This window comes from Sylvia atricapilla, chromosome 30 (assembly GCF_009819655.1).
Source record: "Sylvia atricapilla isolate bSylAtr1 chromosome 30, bSylAtr1.pri, whole genome shotgun sequence".
NCBI classification, from domain to species: Eukaryota; Metazoa; Chordata; class Aves; order Passeriformes; family Sylviidae; genus Sylvia; species Sylvia atricapilla.
Window position 1 is genome coordinate 356,965 of NC_089169.1, and position 21,181 is coordinate 378,145.

The window sequence follows — 21,181 nt, forward strand, 5'->3', positions numbered from 1 at the left end:
CCTGGCCGGCCTTCCCCTGGGGGCTGGGGGCCACCGCTTCCACCATATCCCTGCCCGCCCCATGTCCATACACAAGACACTCGGTGCCCTCAGGACTCTTTTAATGGTGTGACGGGAACTGTCGGGGAGACTGTGCTGCTAACGCTTGGTGGTGGGGGATAGCTGGCAGCCACTGTCTCCTCAGTGTCCTTCTCCTTGGGCAACATCCTAACGTCTGAGTCGATGTTGGTGTTGACTAGAACGATGGAGCCCTGCTCCGCCAGGATTTCGCTGTCCTCCTCCGGGTAGTGGAAAGTCACAACAAGCTGGTACAGGCACGTGCCCACAGCGGCCCCCAGCAGTGGTGCTACCAGCGGCACCCACCACCATCCATTGCCCCTGCTGAGGATGGGACAGGGTGGGCTGGGTATCATCCCTGCCATCCCCACCTCACCCCCTTTGCTCTACCCACCTGAAGACCTCGGGGCCCCAGCCTGCCACATAGGTGAAAAGCCGGGGCCCTATGTCGCGCGCAGGGTTCAGGGGGCAGCCGCAGTTGGCCCCCATGGAGGACTCAATGGCGAGCACCAAGAGAGCCACAACCACCGGTTCCAGGCCCTTGGGGACAGCCTTATTGCGGACATCCATGATACCCATGACACCCACCATCAGCACCCCTGTGCCAATCACCTGCAAGGACAACAGAGCAGCTCAGCACCATGGGGACTGAGGAGGCTGGGGGAGCTGATAGTGGCACTCACCTGGTCCAAGAAGCCATTGAGGATGGAGACATAGTCAGCTGGGTAAGTGGCGAAGATGGAGGCAGTTTCCCGGGGGCCAGAGACAGTAAGGGTCCCATTGCTGTAGTTCCAGATGGCATCTTGGGACAGAGGCAGAGCATGTCTATAAGCCTGGCCACCTCAGCCATCACCGTGGGGTTCTCTAGCCCAATGCTGTCCCCCCGTACCATAGTAGAGGACGTAAACAGCTCCAGCAGATATGAAAGATGCCAAGGTCTGCACAACCACAAAGATGGGAAACTTCCACCAAGGAAACTGCTCCATCAGGCACATGGCAAACGAGAACGCTGGGTTCATGTGGGCCCCTGCAATGGAGTAGGGAGAAGGGCTGGGAGTGGAAGGTCCTGGGAGACTCAGACCCAGAGGATAGCAAGAGTTGAGACCCCTTCCTCTATCTCACCAGAGATTCCCCCTGCCGTGTAGATGCCCACCATGACAGCCAGGGCACCTCCCAGGTAGGTGGTGACGATGTCCCCCTTCACCTCAAAGCTGGTGATCCTCTGTGCACAGCTGCTCAGGGTGATTATCTGGAGAAGAGGAATGTAGTCCCACCTCAGCCCTGGTGGCCTTCTGTGGAGACCCTCCCACCGCTGATACTGCAGGGCAGCAAGGCAAGGGCTATGCTGGTGCTGCCCCCCTGGTTTTGCTCCCCAATTTTGGACACCAGACAGGGTGGTGGTTACTGCCCTTGCTTGTGGTTTTGATGGCAAAACAACCAAATCATAAACAATTAAATAAACTGTTTTCTGTGAGGAGGTGTTGGGGAAGAGGTGCCACAACACAGCCCCAGGGACACCATTTGCCATCATGGGATGCAGCTCAAATGCTAAGAACGGCACCAGAGCCCCAACCTTTGCCTGCTCTAAGGCAGGAGGTATTGAGGAACACACTGCCCAGCACCACACCCTGATTGCACTAGAGCCACAGCACAGGGCAGACCATGCTGTGGGAACAGGGTCCAAGTGGGAGGACAGGTGGTGCCGAGTTGCACTTTTGAGTATAGCACAGCCCCAAACTCCTCCAACCCCACGGGACTCCTGGAACCTGCCTCCTGGAACCTGCCACCACACTACCATCAGCCCTGTCCCACCCACCCACCTCCCCCCAGCCCCAGCCCACCTGCCTGCCCTGCTTACAATGAGCATGAAGGTGGCCAGCAGCTCAGCCAGGCATTCTCGCGCCAGCTGATTCCGGATGTGGAGCAGACCCCGGGCCCTTGTCAAGAAAGAAGTGGTGCCCATAGTGCCGACCGGGCAGGCGCAGCAGTGACAGCAGTGGCAGCAGCGAGAGTGGCGTAGATGTCTCATTCGCAGCAGGTTTTATGAGCCCCAGAGCCAGGTGGGTGATTATGTGCAGACTTTAAACCAATCATGGCTGCACCAAGGGAGACGCCTGGTGGGGACCAGAGTCCTGTGTGGGGCCAGGGACACCTTGTGACAATGCTGCACCCCAGTAGAGCCAGGCTGGATGGGAGCACCCTGATCCCTAAGTGGCTGTGGGGAGCCAAGACCTCACTCAGGTGAGCAGGCACAAGTATTTCCTGGCCAGGAACCCCCTTTATCCTTGCTACCTCCCTGCCCAAGCCCCAGCTGCAATCAACACTAATAAAGAGGCCCTAGAAAGGCCTCTGGGCTGGGCCAAGCACTCAAGAGTGGCCCAGGGGAGGCATTAGCACAGCAACGGGCAGGGAAATGGGAGAGGAAGGTAAGAAGGAAGCAGTGCAGGCACAAGAGCCCAGCAACCACCTACACCCCTGAGGCAGCCCCCCAGTATCATCCTGGTGGATGGGGAATCTGCCTCCAAACCCATGAGATTCCAGTCTGAAGGAGCATAGAAGGTCACCATTTAGCATAAATAGACTTTATTGCTCTGTACACACATACACTTGGCTCCCACAGGGGTCTCTGTGGCTCTGCAGCGCTGCAGAAGGTGGGCAGCCTCCAGCCAGGCACCACTTCCCAGCAAGATCTGACCCATCTACAAGAAAAACAGGTGATAAAAAGAGACTGCTGCCCACTGCCTGTTCTGACAGGCCCAGCAAGCCCAAGGTCCCTCCAGCCTGCACCTGTCACACATATCAGCTGCTCAGTCAGGACTGGACAGAGCTACCAGCTCGAGAACCAGCGTCGGAAGATGCTGCCCAGCACAGAGGAGAAGTCACGCAGGTTGGCAGCATGAAGCTCATCTTGCTGTGGCCACGTGCCAGCGAACTGTGCCAGCTCTCCTGGGAAGGCAGGGAGAACTCCCTCAGAAGGGCCCCCATCCACTCCTTGCATCCTCCTCAGACTCCCACTCACGGTCATCCATGTTGACCACCTCCTCGTGGTAGTCCTTCTTCTGCCCATCCTCCTTGGTGGTAGTGATGAAGGCCTGGTCTCCCCTCCAGCGTGTCACTGTTGTCTCCCGGCGGCCCTGGCTGTCCTGCACAGTGCGGCGCTCCTCTACTGCCTTGTGAAGAGTGTAGAGCCCTGAGAGACTCCCCAGCAACGGGGATGGTGTCTCCAGGTCTCCCATAGCCCTGCTACCCCTGCAGGGACACTCACCCCATCAGGAAGAGTCACTTTGGTGACAGAGACACTCTGGAAGTAAGAGTGGGACTTGGGCTCGTTGGGTCTCAAGATGGTCCCCAGCCCCACGGATGAGACCTGGGAGTCCAGGTCTGGAGGGAGATGTAAGATGGTGGCTGCAGCAGGGGTACATACCCCAGAGGCTGTGGTAGCATAGGCAGGTGGAGCAGGGAGGGCAGAGGCCCCCCAGCCCCTGCTTCCAGCACCCACCTTGGTCTTCCTTAAGGCCAGGAGGAGCTTGGTGATCATCTTCCAGCTGCAAGACAAAGCCACGTACCAATGACGCCAGCAATGGGAGGCAAAGCAGACACCGGCAACACTGCAGCAGCACAGAGCTGGCTACTGCTGTTGAGTCTGTGGGAGGCAGATCCCAGACCCCTCACCTACCCCTAAGAAGGGTCTCCATGGCCGGGCCATATCGCCGGCACCCCCGAAGCTCCCCGGGGCGGCGCTGGCAGAGGGACTCTCCGGGTGCTTCAGCATCGAGTCCCGCAGCGGTTGCCTTGCGCTGCCTTCACCGGGGCCGTGCAGAGCGGGCTCTGCGCAGCAGAAGGGCGTCGGTCAGGCCGAGGGGCTCTGAGCAGCCTCAAGAGTCTCACTCAGCCCTTCCCAAACCCACCGAAAGGCTGCTGGGGCCCGGCCCAGAACCCCCCCAAGACGCCTAGGAGCTCGCCCATGTCCCGGAATAGCTCCTCGAAGGCACCGCGGGATGAGCCAGGACGAAAGCCGATGCCGAAGTCCTGGGGGGGCTGCGACATGGACAGACTGCCGTCCTCCTCCTCCTCCTCCTCGTCCCACGCCGCGCCGCCGAACAGCGGGTCCCGAGGTCTGCAGGACCGCGGCAGTGAGACACCCGGACAACCCGGAGCAACCGGGGGACGGCCGGGGCTGGTGGGGCAACCGGGGGCTGAGAGAGTGCGACAGTTTGTGTGGGTGGGGCCGGGGGGACCCGAGGGACGAGCAGGGTCCCGGTTACCTGCACCGTCCCGGGAACCCGAAGAAGCCGCGAAACACGTCGTAGAAGCTCATCGCCCTCTGGGTCCCACTCCCCCGTCCCGCCGCCGCGCTCGGGTCGCGCTGCCGCGAAGCGCCACGGTCGTAAAGCGTCGCCGAGTGTCGCGAGGCGCCGCGGCAGAGGGGCCCGTCCCGTGTCCTCCCCGCCCCAGGCCGCACAAGCTACCGACCCCTGGGGGCGGGTGCTGCCGGAACCGGCGGGGTACCAGGCTCCATCCAGAGGCGCCTGTGCTCCTACAGCCCTTCTCTTCCCCCAGCTGAGCTCCATGAGTTCATCTGAGCCCTGCCGCTCCCTCACCAGGCCCACACAGCAGAGAAGGACTCCAACTTTGGCCCCCACCGCGGCAGGGGCCCCCAAACCTCCAGCCCCTTACCTTGCAGCGAGGAGGCTGAGGGGGAGAACGGGTCAAGGGCAGCTCAGCGACCACTGCAGGGACAGGCAGTGCTTTCTGCTGCACCAGCGGTCTCATTGCCCTCCCCTGCATCGGTGACCACCCTCCCCGTGACTGTCCCGCTGATCTCATGGGGAGGAGGGGGCTGGGGAAAGCACCCTTCAACCTCCAAAAGGACGACCAGCAGCACCAGAGCAGTAGAGACATAAGACGGAGCACAGTAGGAGGCAAAAATGAAGGGTCAGGGTCTCAGAGGGAGGGGTAGGACAGTGGCATTATCCCTGTGCTGGCATCCTGCTGCCAGTGCAGTAGCTGGGAAAAGGAAAAATCCACAAAAGGAGTGGACAAAAACACCAGCAAGAAGGTGGGGAGGGGTGGGGGGAGTGCTGGCCCCACTGCCCAGGGCCGCCCACCCCCAGCACCAAAAATAGGGAGCGAGGCTCAGAAGGTGGAAAAAATACACACATCACTTTGTGATCTTTATTCTCTTCAGTAAATCCCCGCTCGGGGCTGCAGCTGAAGGGATCAAGTGGAACTGAAAAATACAAGATCTGGACTGCATAGAAAAAAAAACCAAACAAAAACAAAAGAAAAAAAAAAAGGGCAAAAAAAAAAAAAAGGCAAAAAAAGAAAAACCACAACAAAACCAAACCAAACCCCACAAAACAAAAGGAAAAAAAAGTAAAATAAAGAATATACCCAACCCAAAAGCAGAAGATACTTACAGCGTGCAAAGCAGGGCAGGACCTGCACTCTGGGCCCATGGGGATGGTGGGACGCAGATGGAGAACATAAAATACCAGGGGGGACCCCTTGCTGGGGTGGGGGAGAAATGAGAGAACTAGAGGACAGCATGGGGTTTTTGTTTTTATATACAAGACACATTTATCCATTAAATTTAGAACACGGTACAAAAAAAAAAACACTTCAACTAATTCATCTTACAATGGCTGCTCATATCAATTACTGGTCTTAATCCTAATAATAAGGGGGTTTGCTGTAGGCGACTCGCAGCTTCCACTCCTTTGGATCTGAGAGATTCTGGGGCAGCTGGATGGGAGAAGGGATAGAAAGGAGTAAAAACCAAAAAAGGCCCCTACGGCAAACGGTTCAGATCTGAATGCGGAGAGAGAGAAAAAAAAGGAAAAAAAAAAAGAGAAAAAAATACAAATTCTATATTACATACAACAGGAAAGTGGCTGAAGACAGACAATGCAGAAATGCCTGCGGCCTGCCCTGCGGGGCCCTGTTGAGGCTGGATGCCCTGGCCCTCCCCGCTGCAGGGCTCTCTCCTCCCTGGGATCCTTCCTCATCATCAGGGTCAGTGGGATTCTCTTCCGGAAGCAAGTGGTGGCAAGGGGGCCTGGCCTCAGTTGGCACCCCAGCTGTAGCTGTTGTAGGCGGACTTGTTGGCCTGGGATTTCTGGGGGATGGAGCTGCCTTGGCTGCGCTGCCCAGAACCACTCTGTGGGAAAGGGCAGAAGGAGAAGCAGGTGGTGAGTGCAGGGGAACTACCCCCACCCTACTCCACAGGGCAACACTGGCAATGCCTCGGCCCTAGAAGATGGCCCCGGCCAGGTGTTCTGGGCAACAGCTCCTCGGCAGCCGCTGATCCGCTTCAGCCCAGCTGAGCTCCCAGGTGCTGGGGCTGCCTCCAGCACCTCACAGCTCCACTGTCTGTGCCCCAGCACCCTCCCTCGGCTCCACACTTTGCTCCAGGCCAGCAGTGCACAGGGCTGTGGGCAGCTTGTGCAGCCACTGAGCAGCAGGGAGAGGGGAGACAGGGAAGGGCTGGTACAGGTTGTGTCTGCGCGCAAGTGTGTGTGTGTGCACATACTGATAAGGACCTCTCTCTCGCCTCGCGGGGCCATAGAGGGAGAAGGAAGGGGCCACGTGATCCTGGGGAGCCTTAGGGGCGGGGGCAGAGCCCAGGGCAAATGCAATGCATTTTCCAAGAGTTCATTACCTGATCTTCCTGCTGGCGTTGGCAGCACAGTATCATCTGCAAATATGGAAGCTGTTGCAGTACCAGGATATGTAAAATAAAGGGACAAACTATGACAATGGAAATCCATAGTTAGATCTGAAAGCTCCTGCAGGGTCATGGCTATGGCAAGTAACCCCTTTGATACTGGCCTGCAGAGCTGCTGCTCAGAGGATGAGGGAGGTTGGGGTGCTCCAGATGTGTCTGCATGAGGGGGGACTGCCTGGTCATATCTGGTGCAGCCCAGCAGCAGGGGGGTTGTGCTGAGTACCCACCCTGCCGGAGTGCACCCCAGGCCTTCCTTCTCACCTCATCCTCTTACCAGCCCTGTGTGTATGTGCAGGTGTGAGCATGTGCATGTCACTGTGTGTGTCCGCCGCAGAGCATGAGGGAGGGAGGCAAGGGAGGGTGAGAGGGACCAGGGAAGTAAAGGGGGAGCAAGAGCCCTAGGAGATACGCCACTAAGGGGCTGAGGTGCCTTGAGCATTGCTTACCTGCCCATCCTGCTGCAGGTGGTGGTGGAGGATCTGCGAGTGAGGCTGCTGATGCGGGGTCAGGATGTGCATGAAAGGGGTGGGGGGGTATGCCGCTGCTGTTGCAGGGTTGATGGGGCCACCACTGCCCAGCGCCGAAGGCAGGTTGAAAGAGGCTGCTGGGGTTCCAGTGTGAAATCCCTGCTTCTCGAAGGATTGCTAAAAAGGAGATGCCAACGGCAGAATAAGGACTGGGAGCCAGGCTGGCAGCGTGCCCCTCCCCATATCTACACATCACAGCACATACGGTACAGAGAACAGAGTCTCTTCCAATGGCTCTTTCTGGCCTTGAAATTGCTGTAAGCTGGGAAAGGCCAAGCATTTCCCTTCTCCCTGACTGACTGATCCATGGAGGAGAGACCTCACTGCCCAGGGAGGCTGTCTCAGAGCTTGGCTTCTCCTCCTCAGCAATGCAGGAAGCACTCACAGACACTAACCTGAGTTTTGGAGTAGACAGAGCCCGAGATGTCTGGCACGCCTGTATTACTGGATGTCACAGATACACCTGGGGAGACGCGAGAGGTGAATGTTAGGCAGCAGCCAGTGGGTCAGCAGGAACTGCTTGCTGCACCAGCAGCACCTGGTAGAGAGCTCCAGATGTCAGAGAAGATCTGCAGACAGACTGGCCTGGGCAGCCAGGCCCTGCATGAGCACATGCAAAGCACCCATGTAAGTTATTTTGCTCTGGACACACACTGTTTCAAAATGCCTCCAGAAACCAGCTGAAGGGCTGGCTGCCCCTCAGAGAAACACATGGAAAACAGCAGGTCTGAGGAGAGCTGAGGAACGCAATGGACACATAGCGAAACAAATCCACAGCACGTGGTGCAGCACTAAGAACAGCCCAAAGGCTCCTCGGGTGTAAAAGGCAATCACATGTAAAGGCAACTCAGCTGTGGCCTGGGATGGCTGGTGCAGTGACTGACAACACAAGCCCCAAGCTGTTTATAAAAGAGGGTGGCCCAGAGGACACCTCAGCCATCCTTTAATGCCTGGAAAAAGTGCTGAAATGAAAGCAGTTTGAAGGACTCAGCACCAGGTGACCTGGTACAAAGCTGAAATACCTTCATAAAGAGAAAATACTATCTTGAAGGGCTCTGATACAGAGAAAAAAAAGTAACAAAAAGGATTTAAAGACTGGAAGAGGAAGACAAATGCAGTGTAAGTCAGCCAGACACCAACCAAGTACCAAAACAGGCAGCAGGTTCATGACCTTCCTGAATCTTTGAATCAAGGACACTTCCCTAGAAAGTGTCTGCCAAACACTGGTAGGAAACAAGTTCGAATCCAGAACAATTGCTGTTCTGTTAATCACATATAGGCAGTTAAAAGAACAACAAACCAAACAATTCAGCAGCTTAAGCTTCTAATAGTGGTCAAAGGGCCCAGACAACTGACTGTGGGGCACAGAGGAGGGCATGAAGTGATCTACAACCCCCAAATGTTCTCCAGATCTGGATGCAGAACAATCCTGAGCCTTTCTAAAGATAATCAAACTATTTGGGAGCAGTACCCCTGGCATTTTTCTCTATTACTGCTGTAAGACAGTAAGCAGTCCCCATCACAGCCAGTAAGACTGGGAGCAAGTCCTGCTGCTGTGGAAGGTGCTTTTGTGGGTCTCTTACCAGTGCTGTATCCATGAGAGCCATAGCCACTGGGCTGCTGGAAAGGGGTTGCTGATGCATTGACGCTGACATTCACACCATGCTGCTTAGAAGAGGTAGGAGCAACCTAGAGGAACAGAGAGGAACAGAATGAGAAGAGGCTTTGCTGTGCCACCCTTCTGTGCAAATCCCACACCTTGCTTCTGGGAAACTCACAGGGAACACAGCGGGCCCATACTGGAAGGTGCTGGGGAGCCCTGGTACCCCTGTGTAGTATGGCAGACTGGTGTAACTGTAGCCAGGAGGCAGCGCCGGGTTCAGGAACGTCTGCTGTGTGGTGTGGTGAGTCTGGGTCTGGCTCTGCTGAGGCTGTGCCAGAGTTGTTGCAGGAGCAGGGGAAGAGGCATCACCACGGCCAAATTTTGTTAAGTCACCTGAAACAGAGGTGAGAGTGAAGAACCAATGCTTAATCCTGGCCCATTCGAACTCAGCCCAAAGGTGACCCAGTCTTTCGATAAACAGTGACTTCAATCACCCCCCCCCCTCCCCACAACAACTCCTGCCAGTGCCAAGGACTGTGGCCTTCAGACCTTTGCACATTGATAAGGTGAAATTGCTAATTGCTCCTTGGCCCTGGCAGCACTAGAGAGGCAAAGGGAAGCCACAGTAGCTAAACCCACAATCTGGCACTGGTTACACCTGTTAGCAGAGCCTGAGGACCTTTAGCAGAGCTAGAGCTGTCCCTCATCTCCATGCACCACCAGCATAACTGAACACAATCCAGATCCTTGCCTGGGCTGTGCAGGGTTTGGCTACAGGGCTGGGGGAAGCTCCCTGAGCTGATCCTGATGAGCACCTGCTTGGCTCCTCCATGCAAACACTCTCCTGATTCAGGGCTCACATTAGTGCCATGCTCTGAGCTTGGCATTTCAGCCTCAGCTGAAATGGGCAAAAGCACTTCCACACAAATCAGCTCCTGCCAAAGCTGAGGAGAACTGGTGTGGGAAAAAGAGCGAACCTCCAAGTGCAACAATTCCTAAAGCATATGAAAGCCCAGTCACTGCCCACTGTGGATTGGTAGTGCATTAACATGCTTACCAAAGTCAGTGAGAGGTCATACACCTAGAGTGCTTGACTTGAGTTTGACAGGTCTCAAATTTCTCTCTTGCTTTCTCCATGAGACTGTCCCATAGGAAAAAAAAGTAATTTCTCCATATTTTGTGTTTCTTTCTGTTTTTACTCTCAGTGCTTGAGAAACACTGCTTACCACCTGCCTCACAAACACCTGGAAAGCAGTCCCCCAGGTGTAGGCCTTGCAGAATCTTTCAGCCCTTCCTCACTCCCTTTCCAACTGCCCCATTAACTCCTACTTCGCCCACCTCATCTCAGTATCAGACTTTGACACAACCAGATGCTCAAAGGGAAGGCAAAAATTTAGCTGTGAGAGGCATGCTCCAAACCAAAAGCATTGCAGGAGGCACAGTGCGGGTGCAGATGTAGCTCCAGTGGACAAAGACACAGGACACTAGCAGAAGCAGCACAAACTCTGATGAGGTGGAAATCAGAGCAGTCTTTTTCCCTACCAGAGTATGGATTGCTGCTCAGGCTGCCATCTCTTCCAGTCAGTGGTGTAGTGGGTGTAGGGAATGGGATGCTGTAGTAATCCTAATGAATAAACACAAAAGGAGAAAACATATTATCAGCTCTGTCAAAAGTGAAAAGCAGTATCTTTTGGGAGAGAGGAATTTCTGTACTGTAGCTGCAAGAGATGTCTGAGTACTGCAGTTCAACCAGCCACATCCAGGCTGATCATGACCTACAGCAGCCCCAGCTTTTTGTAGCATGTACCATCCCCCTCATCTGGCTATTCGAAGAACCAGATAAGGTCTACTGGTATGCAATCCTTAAACTACCTAGACTTTTCCCCTCCCTTCAGAAGAAAATGGACATGTCTTATTGCTAAATGAAGCCCATTCTCATCAGATATTTAATGTCACTAGCTCTGTCATGGATCAGAGGTGAATATCTCTAACAGCCCTGCTATTGTAACTCATGCTCCCTGGCTTCATGAGGAATACTGCTGTATGAGTAACTCATGCTGCCAACTCCCAGTGTGCCAAAGAGCAACTGATTAACTCCTCACTGCTGCTAAAGAGAAGTGCATCCACTCAGTACCACATTATGCCAGCTCTTCAGGACTGCTGCTCCAAGAGAGACTGCCCTGTCTCTATCCAAGCAGCACCAGTGGAAGTGGCGTGTCTCTGTCATCCTGCAGTACTCACCAATGGGAATCTCGTCTGGAGCATTTGCAAGTCATCATATCCATACACCTGTGGCTAGAAAAAGAGCCATGAGATGACATTAGGGACGTGGACTACATAAGGACACCTAATTTTAGATTAAACATTTAGATAAACATGAGAAAAAGCCAGAAGTAGCCCAGCAGCAGCGATGAGCCACCAGGTGCAAGGCAGAGCCTCTGCACAGGTTGATGCTACCAGAAGTTTCTGTGAGTTGCTCAGAGAAAAGTGCTCCAGATCATAAAGCCACTCAACAGTCTCTCTGGAAATCATCCAAAACTGAAATCCATCCTCACCTTTAGGAGAGGGTGTGACACACACTCCTAGACTTTGTGGCCATTGCTACCCTTGCCCTGACTGTTTTGCCTTTTGTCACACCATGTTTCTAACACAGCTCTGTGCTAGCACACAGTGTGCTCTGCCCAAGGGCACTTCAAAGGCTGGAGAGGCTGCAGGGAACAGGCACACAGACTCTGCTCTGGGGTGATCATGACACCCATGGGCACATGGAAATCATGGAAAAAACAGCAGATCCAAACTCTGCCTGTCCAAAGCGGCCCGTGGGCTATGTCACAGATTTTAGTTTCCCCACTATGCTACATCCCTCACTGCTGCAGAGGGAGCTGGGAGGGACATGCTGGCATGACACCACTGCAAAGTTCCACTCACCGGATAGGCATGTAGCAACCCTGGAGCCATGATGTATGGATTAGGCAACAACGGTGGGACTCCAGGAGGGAGATTGGGAGGGGCTTTTCCTGAAAAAGGAAGAGAAAGTTCAACAGTGAAGCAAAAGCAAACAGCAGAAGCTTGCTCTCTTAGCCCTCACTGGGTACAGCAGTACCCAGGAAGTACCTGATGTGGTTGCAACGGAGCTGCGAGTTGAGGCTGTCACTGTGGAGTTGCTGCTGAGGCTGAGGCCCAGGCTGCTGACACTGCTGAGGCTGGATGAAACGCTGACAACCGGTGGGGCAGCTGACACCGTGCTGGAGGAGGTGGAGAAAGTACTAGCAGAAGAATGGAGGCTTGCTTCACTCTCCACACTTGTGTGCTAGGGAAGGAAGGGAGGGCAGTCAAGGGATCAGGCAGTTGAAACCAAGCGCACAGGTGCCACAGGACACTCTCTATGCAGAACATTATGCACCTCTATCTGCATCTGGATGTTTCTGCAGTGAGCCTGACTTAAGTCCAAAGTCCGACAGCAACCAATCCCTAATGCTTACAAACATCTCTTGTGGTTACATCCCAACACATCTGTCTGACAAACAGAGTAGGGCTTGACACCACATTTGCAGCAGGGAGATTTATTCTGCTGCAGAAGCCAATACCCAGGAACGGTACTGCAAGAGCCCCAGCAGTAGAGATATTTATTTGGTTCCACTGCATCAGCTACCAGTTTGCTCTGACACATGGCTGCGACTCTGCAGCACCTTCAAAGGGCTACTACAGGCTCAAAAGAAGGCACTGCTCAGTCACAAACAGGCAGGGTGTCAACAGCCTTGAGCTACAGGTGTACTGACAGTGTTACGACATAATCCTCTGTCATTTCTCTCCACACAGCATCCAAACTCCAGCAGGATAGCCAGCAGCCTGGAAGCTCCTGTCACAACTGCAGCCCCAAGGTCAGGCACCTCAGTGGACTCTGCCAAGCCAAGCAGAAATGGGGTACACAGAGTGAGGGCAAATGCAGACTCACCAAAAGAGTTGAAGTTGATGTTCGCCCAGAGGATGTAGATGAGGACAGACTGTTCTGCTGGGTGGGCAATGCACTGACAGAAGAGAAATAAAATGTTGTCAGACCAAGGTGAGAGAGTCAACATCGGTAGCAATATCCCATTTCCCATCTACTCAAATGGGACGAGTCATCTTAGTCTTCCTCACTGCATGAGACAATGCCTGATGTCTGCTATAGATTCTTGCTTCTAGTTCTGTTTCTTCAAAAATCCACCCCCTGCCACTCACTCACCTGCTGAGCTGGGCAGTGGTTGTACTGGGGAGCTCCTCACTGTGGCTCAGGCTGCTCAGAGCTGTTGAGTGTTGGCTGGCTGTTGTCAGCAAGGATGATGCAGACACCCCATCGTTGAGAGGTGCAATACTGGGTGCAGAGGGAGAATCGGACTTCACTGCAGGGCCTGTAGCACCTGAGAACAAAAGCCTTGGTTTAAGGGCAGCTACTGGCAACTTCCAGAGGGTAACAAAAGAGCAAGGATCAGCAAGTGCTCAGCTAGAGGTGCTGGGAGATTTAGGGCTTCCCTCTGCTGCCGAACAGTCACACACTTAAGGTTGTGTTCTACGTCTCACTTTACCCCAACACTACCCAGTGGCTCTACAAAGAGCTTCGAGCCCTACAGATGAAGTGCCTTCCACACACAAAGCAGAGTAAATTATTGTCATAGGTGACTCTTCAGGGATCTCAAGGATCAGCAGAAAGCTGAATGTTTTACGGCAAGCAAATAATCTGAATGGGCAGCAATTAGTCCAGCAAGCAAAGGACTTGCTATCAGCACAGATAAGACTTCTCATTTAAAGCAGTGAACACGAGCATAAGAGATGCAGGACACCCGCTGTACTGGCAAGACTCTTACCTTCAACAGACTGTGTGGTTTGTAATGGCGTGGGTTGTACAGAACTGAAACCATTCTGAGGAAGAAGATAAAAAAGGATTATTGGACATTATAGCTGCACATGTGCAGAGGCAGACTGTCACCTCTCTCCCACACTCCCGTCCACAGTTAGGCAAAGCTACCAGCATGTGTCACCAGACTGGGTTTGGGTCAGTCCCAAGGTCTAGCCCCACGGTCCCCAAGTGTATATTAGAGAAACCAGTGCAAGAAGTTTCTCTGCTGCTGGTAGTTTGACTGCCTCAACATTCTCAATACAAGTTAATTAGCCAAACCTGATGTTCCTGAACAAAATTCTTTGTCTGCATGCCCCTCTCTAGCAGGGTAACTGTATATGTCACAACATGTGCTCTGCAATCAACTTGACTGCTGTTAACCCCAGTGGTCCAGGCCCAGGCACAAAACACAGCAGCCAGAAGAGAGCTCTCATTAGAGCCCAGGAGCCCCATAGTGGAGCTGAAGGATCACAGAACCATTTGATAAGTCATTCACCTTCCCCACTTCACACAAGGCTCACTCAGCACAACGGGTGAACAAAGCTGTTCTCTTACCTTAGCCTGGGTCAGATCTTTCTGGGGTGAGGAGGAGATTGAATTTGGGTATCGCCTCGTCTGGGTGGATCTCTGTTCGTACAGTGGTCCCTGAGCACTGTTCTGGGAGGTAAATGTTGCTGTCTGTATTGTGCCACTCTGGTAACCAGACTCTTGGCTTTGATTGGACGAAATCGTGGATGAAGATTCACTACAAAAGGAAAAAAAAAAAGTGTTCCTCCATTTTCCTACAAAACAGCCCTGCAATAAGCTGCTGACCCAGACTGGGCTCTTCACTTCAAATACTCGAGATAAGAAGCCCCAAGCATCAGTATAAAGGCACCACATGAAACAGCCAAGCCAAGAAACATGTCCAAAGAGCAGGGCTAGCCCAACCACAGACATCCAGCTGATCCTTGCCTCACACACTGCTGTGCCTTAGGCAACACTGAATGTAGCTGCCACCACTCAGGTCCCAGTACTCAAAGGACTGGCCAGTTACTAATGGTCTGCCCAACAGAAGACAAATGCACCATCACTGTAGATACACCTACCCCACTGTGTCCCAGCTTGCCAGGCAAAATGAAGGACAAAGCCCTCAGAATCTGTTCACCAGAGACATGGAGCACCTGTACTGAGGATGCCTCTCCTGTGTTTTCAACAACACAGTTTAAGGGCCACAGGAAAACTGCTTTCTGTGCAAGTACCACAGGTCAAAGAGCCACAAAGCTGCCCAATGAGTCTGCTGGCAACTTGTGCTTTGCTGTTGCATACACTGTCCCCCCTTTAAGACCAAAGCACAGTCAGAAAGGGTCTACTAGTATGCATGACAATTCAAGTCCATAGGACCAGCGAACTTCTAAAGCTGCCTGATTGGATTAATAGGTTCCTGGTCCTCACCTGGCTGAGCTGGTGTAGAGGCTGCTCTGAGACTGGCTAACGGCGGCACTGGTTGTAGGTGTTGATTCGTACTCTGCAAGAACAGGCTCTGAACCAAACTGTAATGCCCCAAACTGCAGGTTTAGCCCTGAGATATCCGACGAGCCAGGCATTTCCACCGCAAGTGCAGGAATCTGCAAGGGAGGAACAACAGAACAGGTCAATCATTCCTGATGATTAGCCCAGAGAATGACTTTAATACCCAGCACACAATGGCAGTTACAAGCTTGCAGCCCCTGAATTACAGTGTTCCACCCAGGCAGGCACACAACTCCATCACTTCCACAAACACTCAGTGCTAACAGCAGGAAGGCCAAGCCCAGACCTTCCCTCAGCAGTCCAAATGGCTGTTTCTGCACCTCTAACACAACTTGATGCCTCCTTCCCCACCACTGGTCTGCACCTTTGATGTTAATGATGCTTTTTTCTTTTGCTGCTTGAGCTTCTGCTGTGCTGGCTGGGGACTTGAGGACTGGTTGTCCGACGACCCTGGGGACATCTGGGGAACCGGATTGGTTTTGCTAGGCAGTGGTGAGGATGGAGGTGCCGGCGTGGTTGTGGAGGCAGTCACCACAGGCTGCTTCTCTTGCATGAACACTTCTATCATGGTTGAAGTTGATGTGAAGCCCTGACGCTTGGTGAAGGGACTATGCACGGAGGAGTCTGTTGGGTTCTTGAGATCTATGGGACAAGACAGAGGTGAGTTAGCAGGGTTTGTTTCCTTAAATATAAATCGAATTCTAACACTTACCAGGAAAAATAAAACCTTTTCCTCTATGTTTCCTCCTAAAGCCTGTTAGAGTGCAGAGAACTTAACCATCTCTGCTCCCAGCCTCATGCTCTCACCACCATCAATGCCAAGCCTTTTTAAACACTTGTTCCCTCAGTTGTGTCCACCATCCCTACAGGACAAAGCCAGCTTGCAGGCAGAAGTCCTCCATTCTCCAAGAAAAGCTGGGCTCCAGAGTCCCTCATGTGGAGACACTGCATGTCAGAGTCCTGCAGGCCACTTCCTTCCCCCGTCTGTTAACATTCCTGCATATCATTGCCTCCTCCTTCCCCTGCAGGGACTAGGTATCTCTAAGCAACATCAGTCCTTGAGGCTGCCTACCCCCGGGTCTTTGCACCACCTTTCCTCTTCTGACTAAGCCTTTCCATAGTTTATTCAAATCCAACTCCTATTCTCTGTGACTCTCCTCTGAGACTTCTGGTCTGAGAAGATCAGAAACTGCCAATACTGACAGTCACTAGGACAGGGCTCAATTTTTCTTTAGCTTGGATCTGAACCAGAGCCACTTCCCCGTAACAAGCACAATCTGAAGAAAATGACACTAGCACTCAAACACAGCAAAACTCAGCTTCTCATCTGAAAAGAGCCTCTCAATCCCTGTTTGTTCCCTCATGCCAGCCCAGAGACAGAGTTACTTCTTGGCATTTAAGAGCAAATCCCCTTAAAATTCCCTTAAAAGATAATAGGAGCTCAGCACGGAGAGGAGACTGACACAAGCTGTATTTGGGAGCTGTTCTCCAGAGGTGCCCTTTCAGACCTTTTTCTGGCACAGCTTTACACTGGGAAGTAGTTCTGCAGACTCTGAGAGGCTTAGGAACACCAGATCCCTGGCCCTGAAACTGTGTGGAATGGCAGACTCAACTGTTTCAAGTACAAAGAACAGTTATAGACTCACACACTATTACATTTTGTTCTCACCCACAGAGCTCTCTTAATTTTTCCAGCTCAGCTAAATTGGTTGTGAACTTGTGAACAGATCCTCTGCTGAATCCCTCCCACCGCTGCTCACAGCGTGCCTCTACAGTTCTCCTCTGGGGAGCCACGCTGCTTTTCCTTACCGTACTGCACCAGAGACGAGGTCTGTGTGGTGGATCCCATGTCCCAGGAAGCAGCAGTGGTGCCCCCAGCAGGCTGGGTATGCTGAGCTGCCAGCTGAGCCAGTGCCTGGGCTGTCTTGAACTGCTCCAGGAACTGCGACCCTGTAGTACTGCTGCCTTTGGCCTCTCCGACATCTCCAAATCCTTTCCCCAACATGCTCACCTGCAATTTCAGCAAGGAGATAAAGTCAATGTCTCCCATGGCTTGGAACTTGGCTCAGAGGACAGGTACATAACATAAGCCCAAACACACTGTACCCTGCTGCTTCTCACTGGATGCCTCAGCTCAACACTCTTGAGCTCCAAATGCACACACACTTGCTGGCAGGAAGGGCTCACATTTCTTTCCCAGCCTCCATCGTGTGTGAACACAGGTATCATCATCTCTTGCCCAGCCCATGCCACGATACCATGTCACAGGGCATTACAGAGGAAGTTAACACACAGGATCTTAAAAAATGTACTAAATTATTCTCATCCATTTAGTTGCACTAAAAGAGAAACACCAGGATATCTTGGCTTTATAGTCAATGTGGTTTTGAAACCCCTTCCTCAACTACTGCACCATTAAGTAAACAATTTTTATTTCTTTTTGCTTAAGTTGTACAAACCAGCATCTGCCCAGGTCTATGCACATCCCTGACTCAATGTCTCCCTCCTCCTGTCAGCAGATGCCAGCATTCCATCCCACCAGTTCTGTTTCTCAAATTGTTGGAATGGTAAGTCCTGGACCAAAAGAGCTTTTTCTTTCCTTTAAGCAGGAATGAAGCATGTGTTGCAAATCTGACAAGGGCAGCAGGGGAGGAATTATCACAATTATTTCAGATTGAGCAATGAACTTTTAAAGCAGACTAGCAAATTATTTGGCTCTAACAGCCCCAAGCAGCAAGCATCAGGACTGTATTTCCTATATTACCCAAACAGACAACAGGGGATAAGCAACCTCAGCCAAACACCCACTGGCAGAGACCAGCATTTCCTTACCATGCTGTGGTGAGAGAAGGAGTTTCCAGATGCCGGCTGGGATAGAGCACTCTGCTTAGAATTGCTGAACACCAGTGGCTGTGCCAGGGAAGGAGTCTGGGATGATTCCAGGTTTGTTGACTCATTCTCCATAGAAGAGGGTGTCTTTCCTAGCAGGACTGCGAGATCAATTCTGGGTAGACAAAGGCCCACTGAGGTTACCAGAAGTTCCCGCTTACATTCAAACAGTGTTCCCCCTGCAGCCTCACAGCTTTTACTTTACAAATTGAAGAAATCTGCAGAACATTAACTCATAACTGCCAGTAGCAACCTCAAAAAGACAGACTGACCAAGCACGACCCTGCATGGCCTTTGATTTTAAACCATGCTTTACATTAATTTAACACAGCAAAATGCCCCCAAACCTGAAGAACTAGCAATAAAGCTTAGGAAAATTCTAATCCAGGATTAAGGCCCAAACACTACTAAGTGAACTCTTCCATTTAAATCCATTTCATCTCATTCAGAGCTGCTGCATCTTAGCTAGCTAGTAAGGTTTAGTTGAAGATGGCAAATTGCTCCAAGACGCATATGCTACTTTTCCCAGGTAAATAGCATCACCATGGGCTCTCACCTTTGTCCAGCTGTGATTGTCACATTCTCGGCAGGCAGAGGCACTGAAGACACATTGGAGGCTGTGAAGATCTTTGTCTCTGACAGCTGAAAGATAAAAAAGAAAAAAGAATACAGAAGTGAGAACAGCACCTCCTAACAGTCCCTATGACACAAAGCACATGAATGTTTGAGATGAACAGCCAGAGAAAAACTCAAGAAATTCAAATGCTTAGACTGAAACTTCTCTAGCACTTGGCTCCTACCAGAATCAACTTCTATTTCATTTGTTTCTTCTCAGGTAAGTGCACAAATTGCTCTGCCAGTGGGGAGAAAAAAAACCCTCTCAAATCCTTCTACAAATTTCCCATAGTCCACAAATCCCCTAGGGCTGCCCTGGGATCTTGGGCTGTTGCTCTGAGTCAATGGCATGCAGCACAGACCTCCAAAAGTCCCTGCACAGGTAAGTGCAAGCACTGGTAGTGAAGTCAAAGAGAAACTCTGGATCCATAGCTAAGTTTCCAATGATCTGGGCTCACTTGGATACTCAGACTAAAAGATCTACTTCAGCTATGGAAGGGAAAATAAAATGCCTCATAAACTGGTGGAGGGTTAGTGATGACTTGTGATATAGCCTGAAACATATCTGAACATGAACAGCTTCTATTCCAGACTGAGGAGCTGCTACAAACTGAACTGCCAGAGTTTATAAAGTTAATCCAGAACTCCTGGGAGCATCTCACACACACTGTAGGTAAGAAAGGCTCTCAGAAGCTCCCTTCTAGCAGAGACCTGACTAAACAAAGAAAAGCTGCTCATATCTCCAAACACAGCAGTAGTGCTTCCCTCAGGTGATGCCTGAAATAAAAAATGCTTACCATGCTTGTCCATTCTGTTGGCTGAGCAAAAATGAGCACACAAAACTAACAATCATACTAACATGCCCAACCCTGCTCCCATTTGCAAAAACAGACGTCCTTCCTTGACTTGGAGAGTGACTGAAGTGCATTTCAGAAGAAACTTATAGATAGGCATTAACAGAACATGCTAACTAAGTCCATTCTCTCCTGAAGGAGACGTCAGGTAGAGAACACAAGGTGGTGAGACACACCAAAGAGCCCATCAGAAGGTAAAGTCAAGAGCTTCTCTTCCATCCAAATCACAAGGAGGCACACGGTGTGCATAAAACCACGAAACTGCTGCTGGTGTGATCAAAGGCAAACCTTCCCCAGCTGCCACTCCACCAGAGGTGTAGAACAAGAATCCTGTATGGACTCAGGCCAGTTTTTGGAAGAATTCCATCTTGCAGTTACAGGAACTGAGAGGACCAGCCTCAATGCCCCAGGAGATACCTTCCTGTCTTGGGCTCCTATGACAAGCTCTATAACACATATCCTGTAGAAGATGCAACAATTACTTATTCATCACAGCTCCTGGAGCTTGGGAGCCTGCCTGAGGTTCTGTCCAGTTTGGGGAGGATGGGCTTTGAGCTCCCCTGGCAGCTCTGTGTGTAGAGACAGGACAGCAGCCTGCTGGCAGATGCACAGAGGAGATGGGTTCAGAAAATACCTACATCTTCATTCCAGTCCTCTGTGCCCCATTCTTCTGTCGCTGCCCTCCATGCACCTATAAGGACAACAACAGGTACAGAAGTTATGGATGCATCAAAGCTCTACCTCCAACAGCTAGGGGAGCACCGGAGAGCTTTGCAGGCAGCCAGGAGGATTTCTATTTGCCAATCTATTTGCCAAGACAAGTTAAAGCAGTAAGTCTCAAGCCACATTTCACGGTCAAGGTACTGTGATGGGATCACCCCTGCTTTGCTGGCACAGGCCAGGATGAAAGAGGGACTGCTGGGATGGCAGATAGGGCAATGCACACCCTCCCAGCACCCAAAAGGGAATCTGAGCTCTGCAAGGAAGCCCAGCACTATTCCCAGCCTCCCCTTGTCATTTCCCTGGCTTCCCCTTGAACTGCAGCAGCTGTAGGTTTGTGCACCAGGAAGCAGTCAGTGTTACCCCAGCAGCTCAGACAGAGCACCTCCCTCATGGGCCTCCTGCCAGCTCTGGCACAGGATCTTATCACCCAGGTAAAACCCAAGTTTCTATAAAACTTAAGGATAACTGAGCCATTCCCATGATTCATCTCCCAACCATCCCCCCCCCCCCCCCAAAAAAAAAAAAAAAAAAAAAAAAAGTCTTGAAACCTCAGCACTCCAGAACCTCCTGTGCTCAGGCAAATGCGATTCAGAAAAGAAAATTTATGGGACTAAGCAATTCCTGCATTTTTTGTGACCAGTTTCAGAGGTAGTTTCAAAGTGTGCAGTTGAAGTACCAGGGAGAAGAGCAGGAAACCTCAGCTGCAATCCAACACAGCACAATTTAAGCAAGCAAAAATTTATCAGAAAATAAGAGTTTTGCCTGGCTGCATTTTCAACTTGTTCCAATCCTCACTCC

At 51.9% G+C, this 21,181-nt stretch overlaps 3 protein-coding genes across 11 annotated transcripts in view; all 3 read right to left on the reverse strand.

Annotated features, from left to right (window-relative positions):
- Positions 1–84: 84 nt before the first annotated feature.
- AQP10 (aquaporin 10) lies at positions 85–2,758 on the reverse strand. The gene is made up of 7 exons (XM_066337928.1): positions 2,663–2,758; positions 1,916–2,189; positions 1,180–1,306; positions 947–1,084; positions 741–859; positions 452–669; positions 85–381 (listed from the first exon to the last, which is right to left on the reverse strand). Exons 2-7 carry the CDS (start codon positions 2,084–2,086, stop codon positions 90–92), a joined length of 1,065 nt encoding a protein of 354 aa, XP_066194025.1. The 5' UTR covers positions 2,087–2,189; positions 2,663–2,758; the 3' UTR covers positions 85–89.
- HAX1 (HCLS1 associated protein X-1) lies at positions 2,624–4,500 on the reverse strand. Of its 2 annotated transcripts, none has more exons than XM_066337931.1 (8): positions 4,323–4,500; positions 3,966–4,174; positions 3,734–3,885; positions 3,557–3,602; positions 3,323–3,438; positions 3,077–3,227; positions 2,845–3,003; positions 2,624–2,756 (listed from the first exon to the last, which is right to left on the reverse strand). In XM_066337931.1, exons 1-7 carry the CDS (start codon positions 4,373–4,375, stop codon positions 2,885–2,887), a joined length of 846 nt encoding a protein of 281 aa, XP_066194028.1. In that variant the 5' UTR covers positions 4,376–4,500; the 3' UTR covers positions 2,624–2,756; positions 2,845–2,884. The 2 variants fall into 2 exon arrangements, with proteins under 2 accessions (XP_066194028.1, XP_066194029.1); XM_066337932.1 differs by having other exon boundaries at positions 2,845–2,915; positions 3,073–3,227.
- Positions 4,501–5,218: 718 nt separating this feature from the next.
- The window catches only part of UBAP2L (ubiquitin associated protein 2 like), a 30,511-nt gene continuing 14,548 nt past the window's right edge, over positions 5,219–21,181 (reverse strand). For 4 of the 8 annotated variants that reach the window (XM_066337926.1, XM_066337922.1, XM_066337920.1 and 1 more), the window contains 20 exons: positions 20,299–20,351; positions 18,748–18,833; positions 18,135–18,306; positions 17,112–17,313; positions 15,667–15,944; positions 15,225–15,397; positions 14,346–14,535; positions 13,759–13,813; positions 13,140–13,314; positions 12,870–12,942; positions 12,029–12,224; positions 11,843–11,931; positions 11,156–11,209; positions 10,457–10,538; positions 9,090–9,307; positions 8,895–9,000; positions 7,707–7,774; positions 7,231–7,428; positions 6,719–6,769; positions 5,219–6,217 (listed from right to left, as the gene is read on the reverse strand). In XM_066337926.1, the coding sequence (XP_066194023.1) occupies positions 6,122–6,217; positions 6,719–6,769; positions 7,231–7,428; positions 7,707–7,774; positions 8,895–9,000; positions 9,090–9,307; positions 10,457–10,538; positions 11,156–11,209; positions 11,843–11,931; positions 12,029–12,224; positions 12,870–12,942; positions 13,140–13,314; positions 13,759–13,813; positions 14,346–14,535; positions 15,225–15,397; positions 15,667–15,944; positions 17,112–17,313; positions 18,135–18,306; positions 18,748–18,833; positions 20,299–20,351 (2,615 nt within the window). In that variant the 3' untranslated portion in view covers positions 5,219–6,121. The remainder of the gene's footprint in view (positions 6,218–6,718; positions 6,770–7,230; positions 7,429–7,706; positions 7,775–8,894; positions 9,001–9,089; positions 9,308–10,456; positions 10,539–11,155; positions 11,210–11,842; positions 11,932–12,028; positions 12,225–12,869; positions 12,943–13,139; positions 13,315–13,758; positions 13,814–14,345; positions 14,536–15,224; positions 15,398–15,666; positions 15,945–17,111; positions 17,314–18,134; positions 18,307–18,747; positions 18,834–20,298; positions 20,352–21,181) is intronic. The other 4 variants (XM_066337927.1, XM_066337925.1, XM_066337924.1 and 1 more) reach the window with 2 other exon arrangements.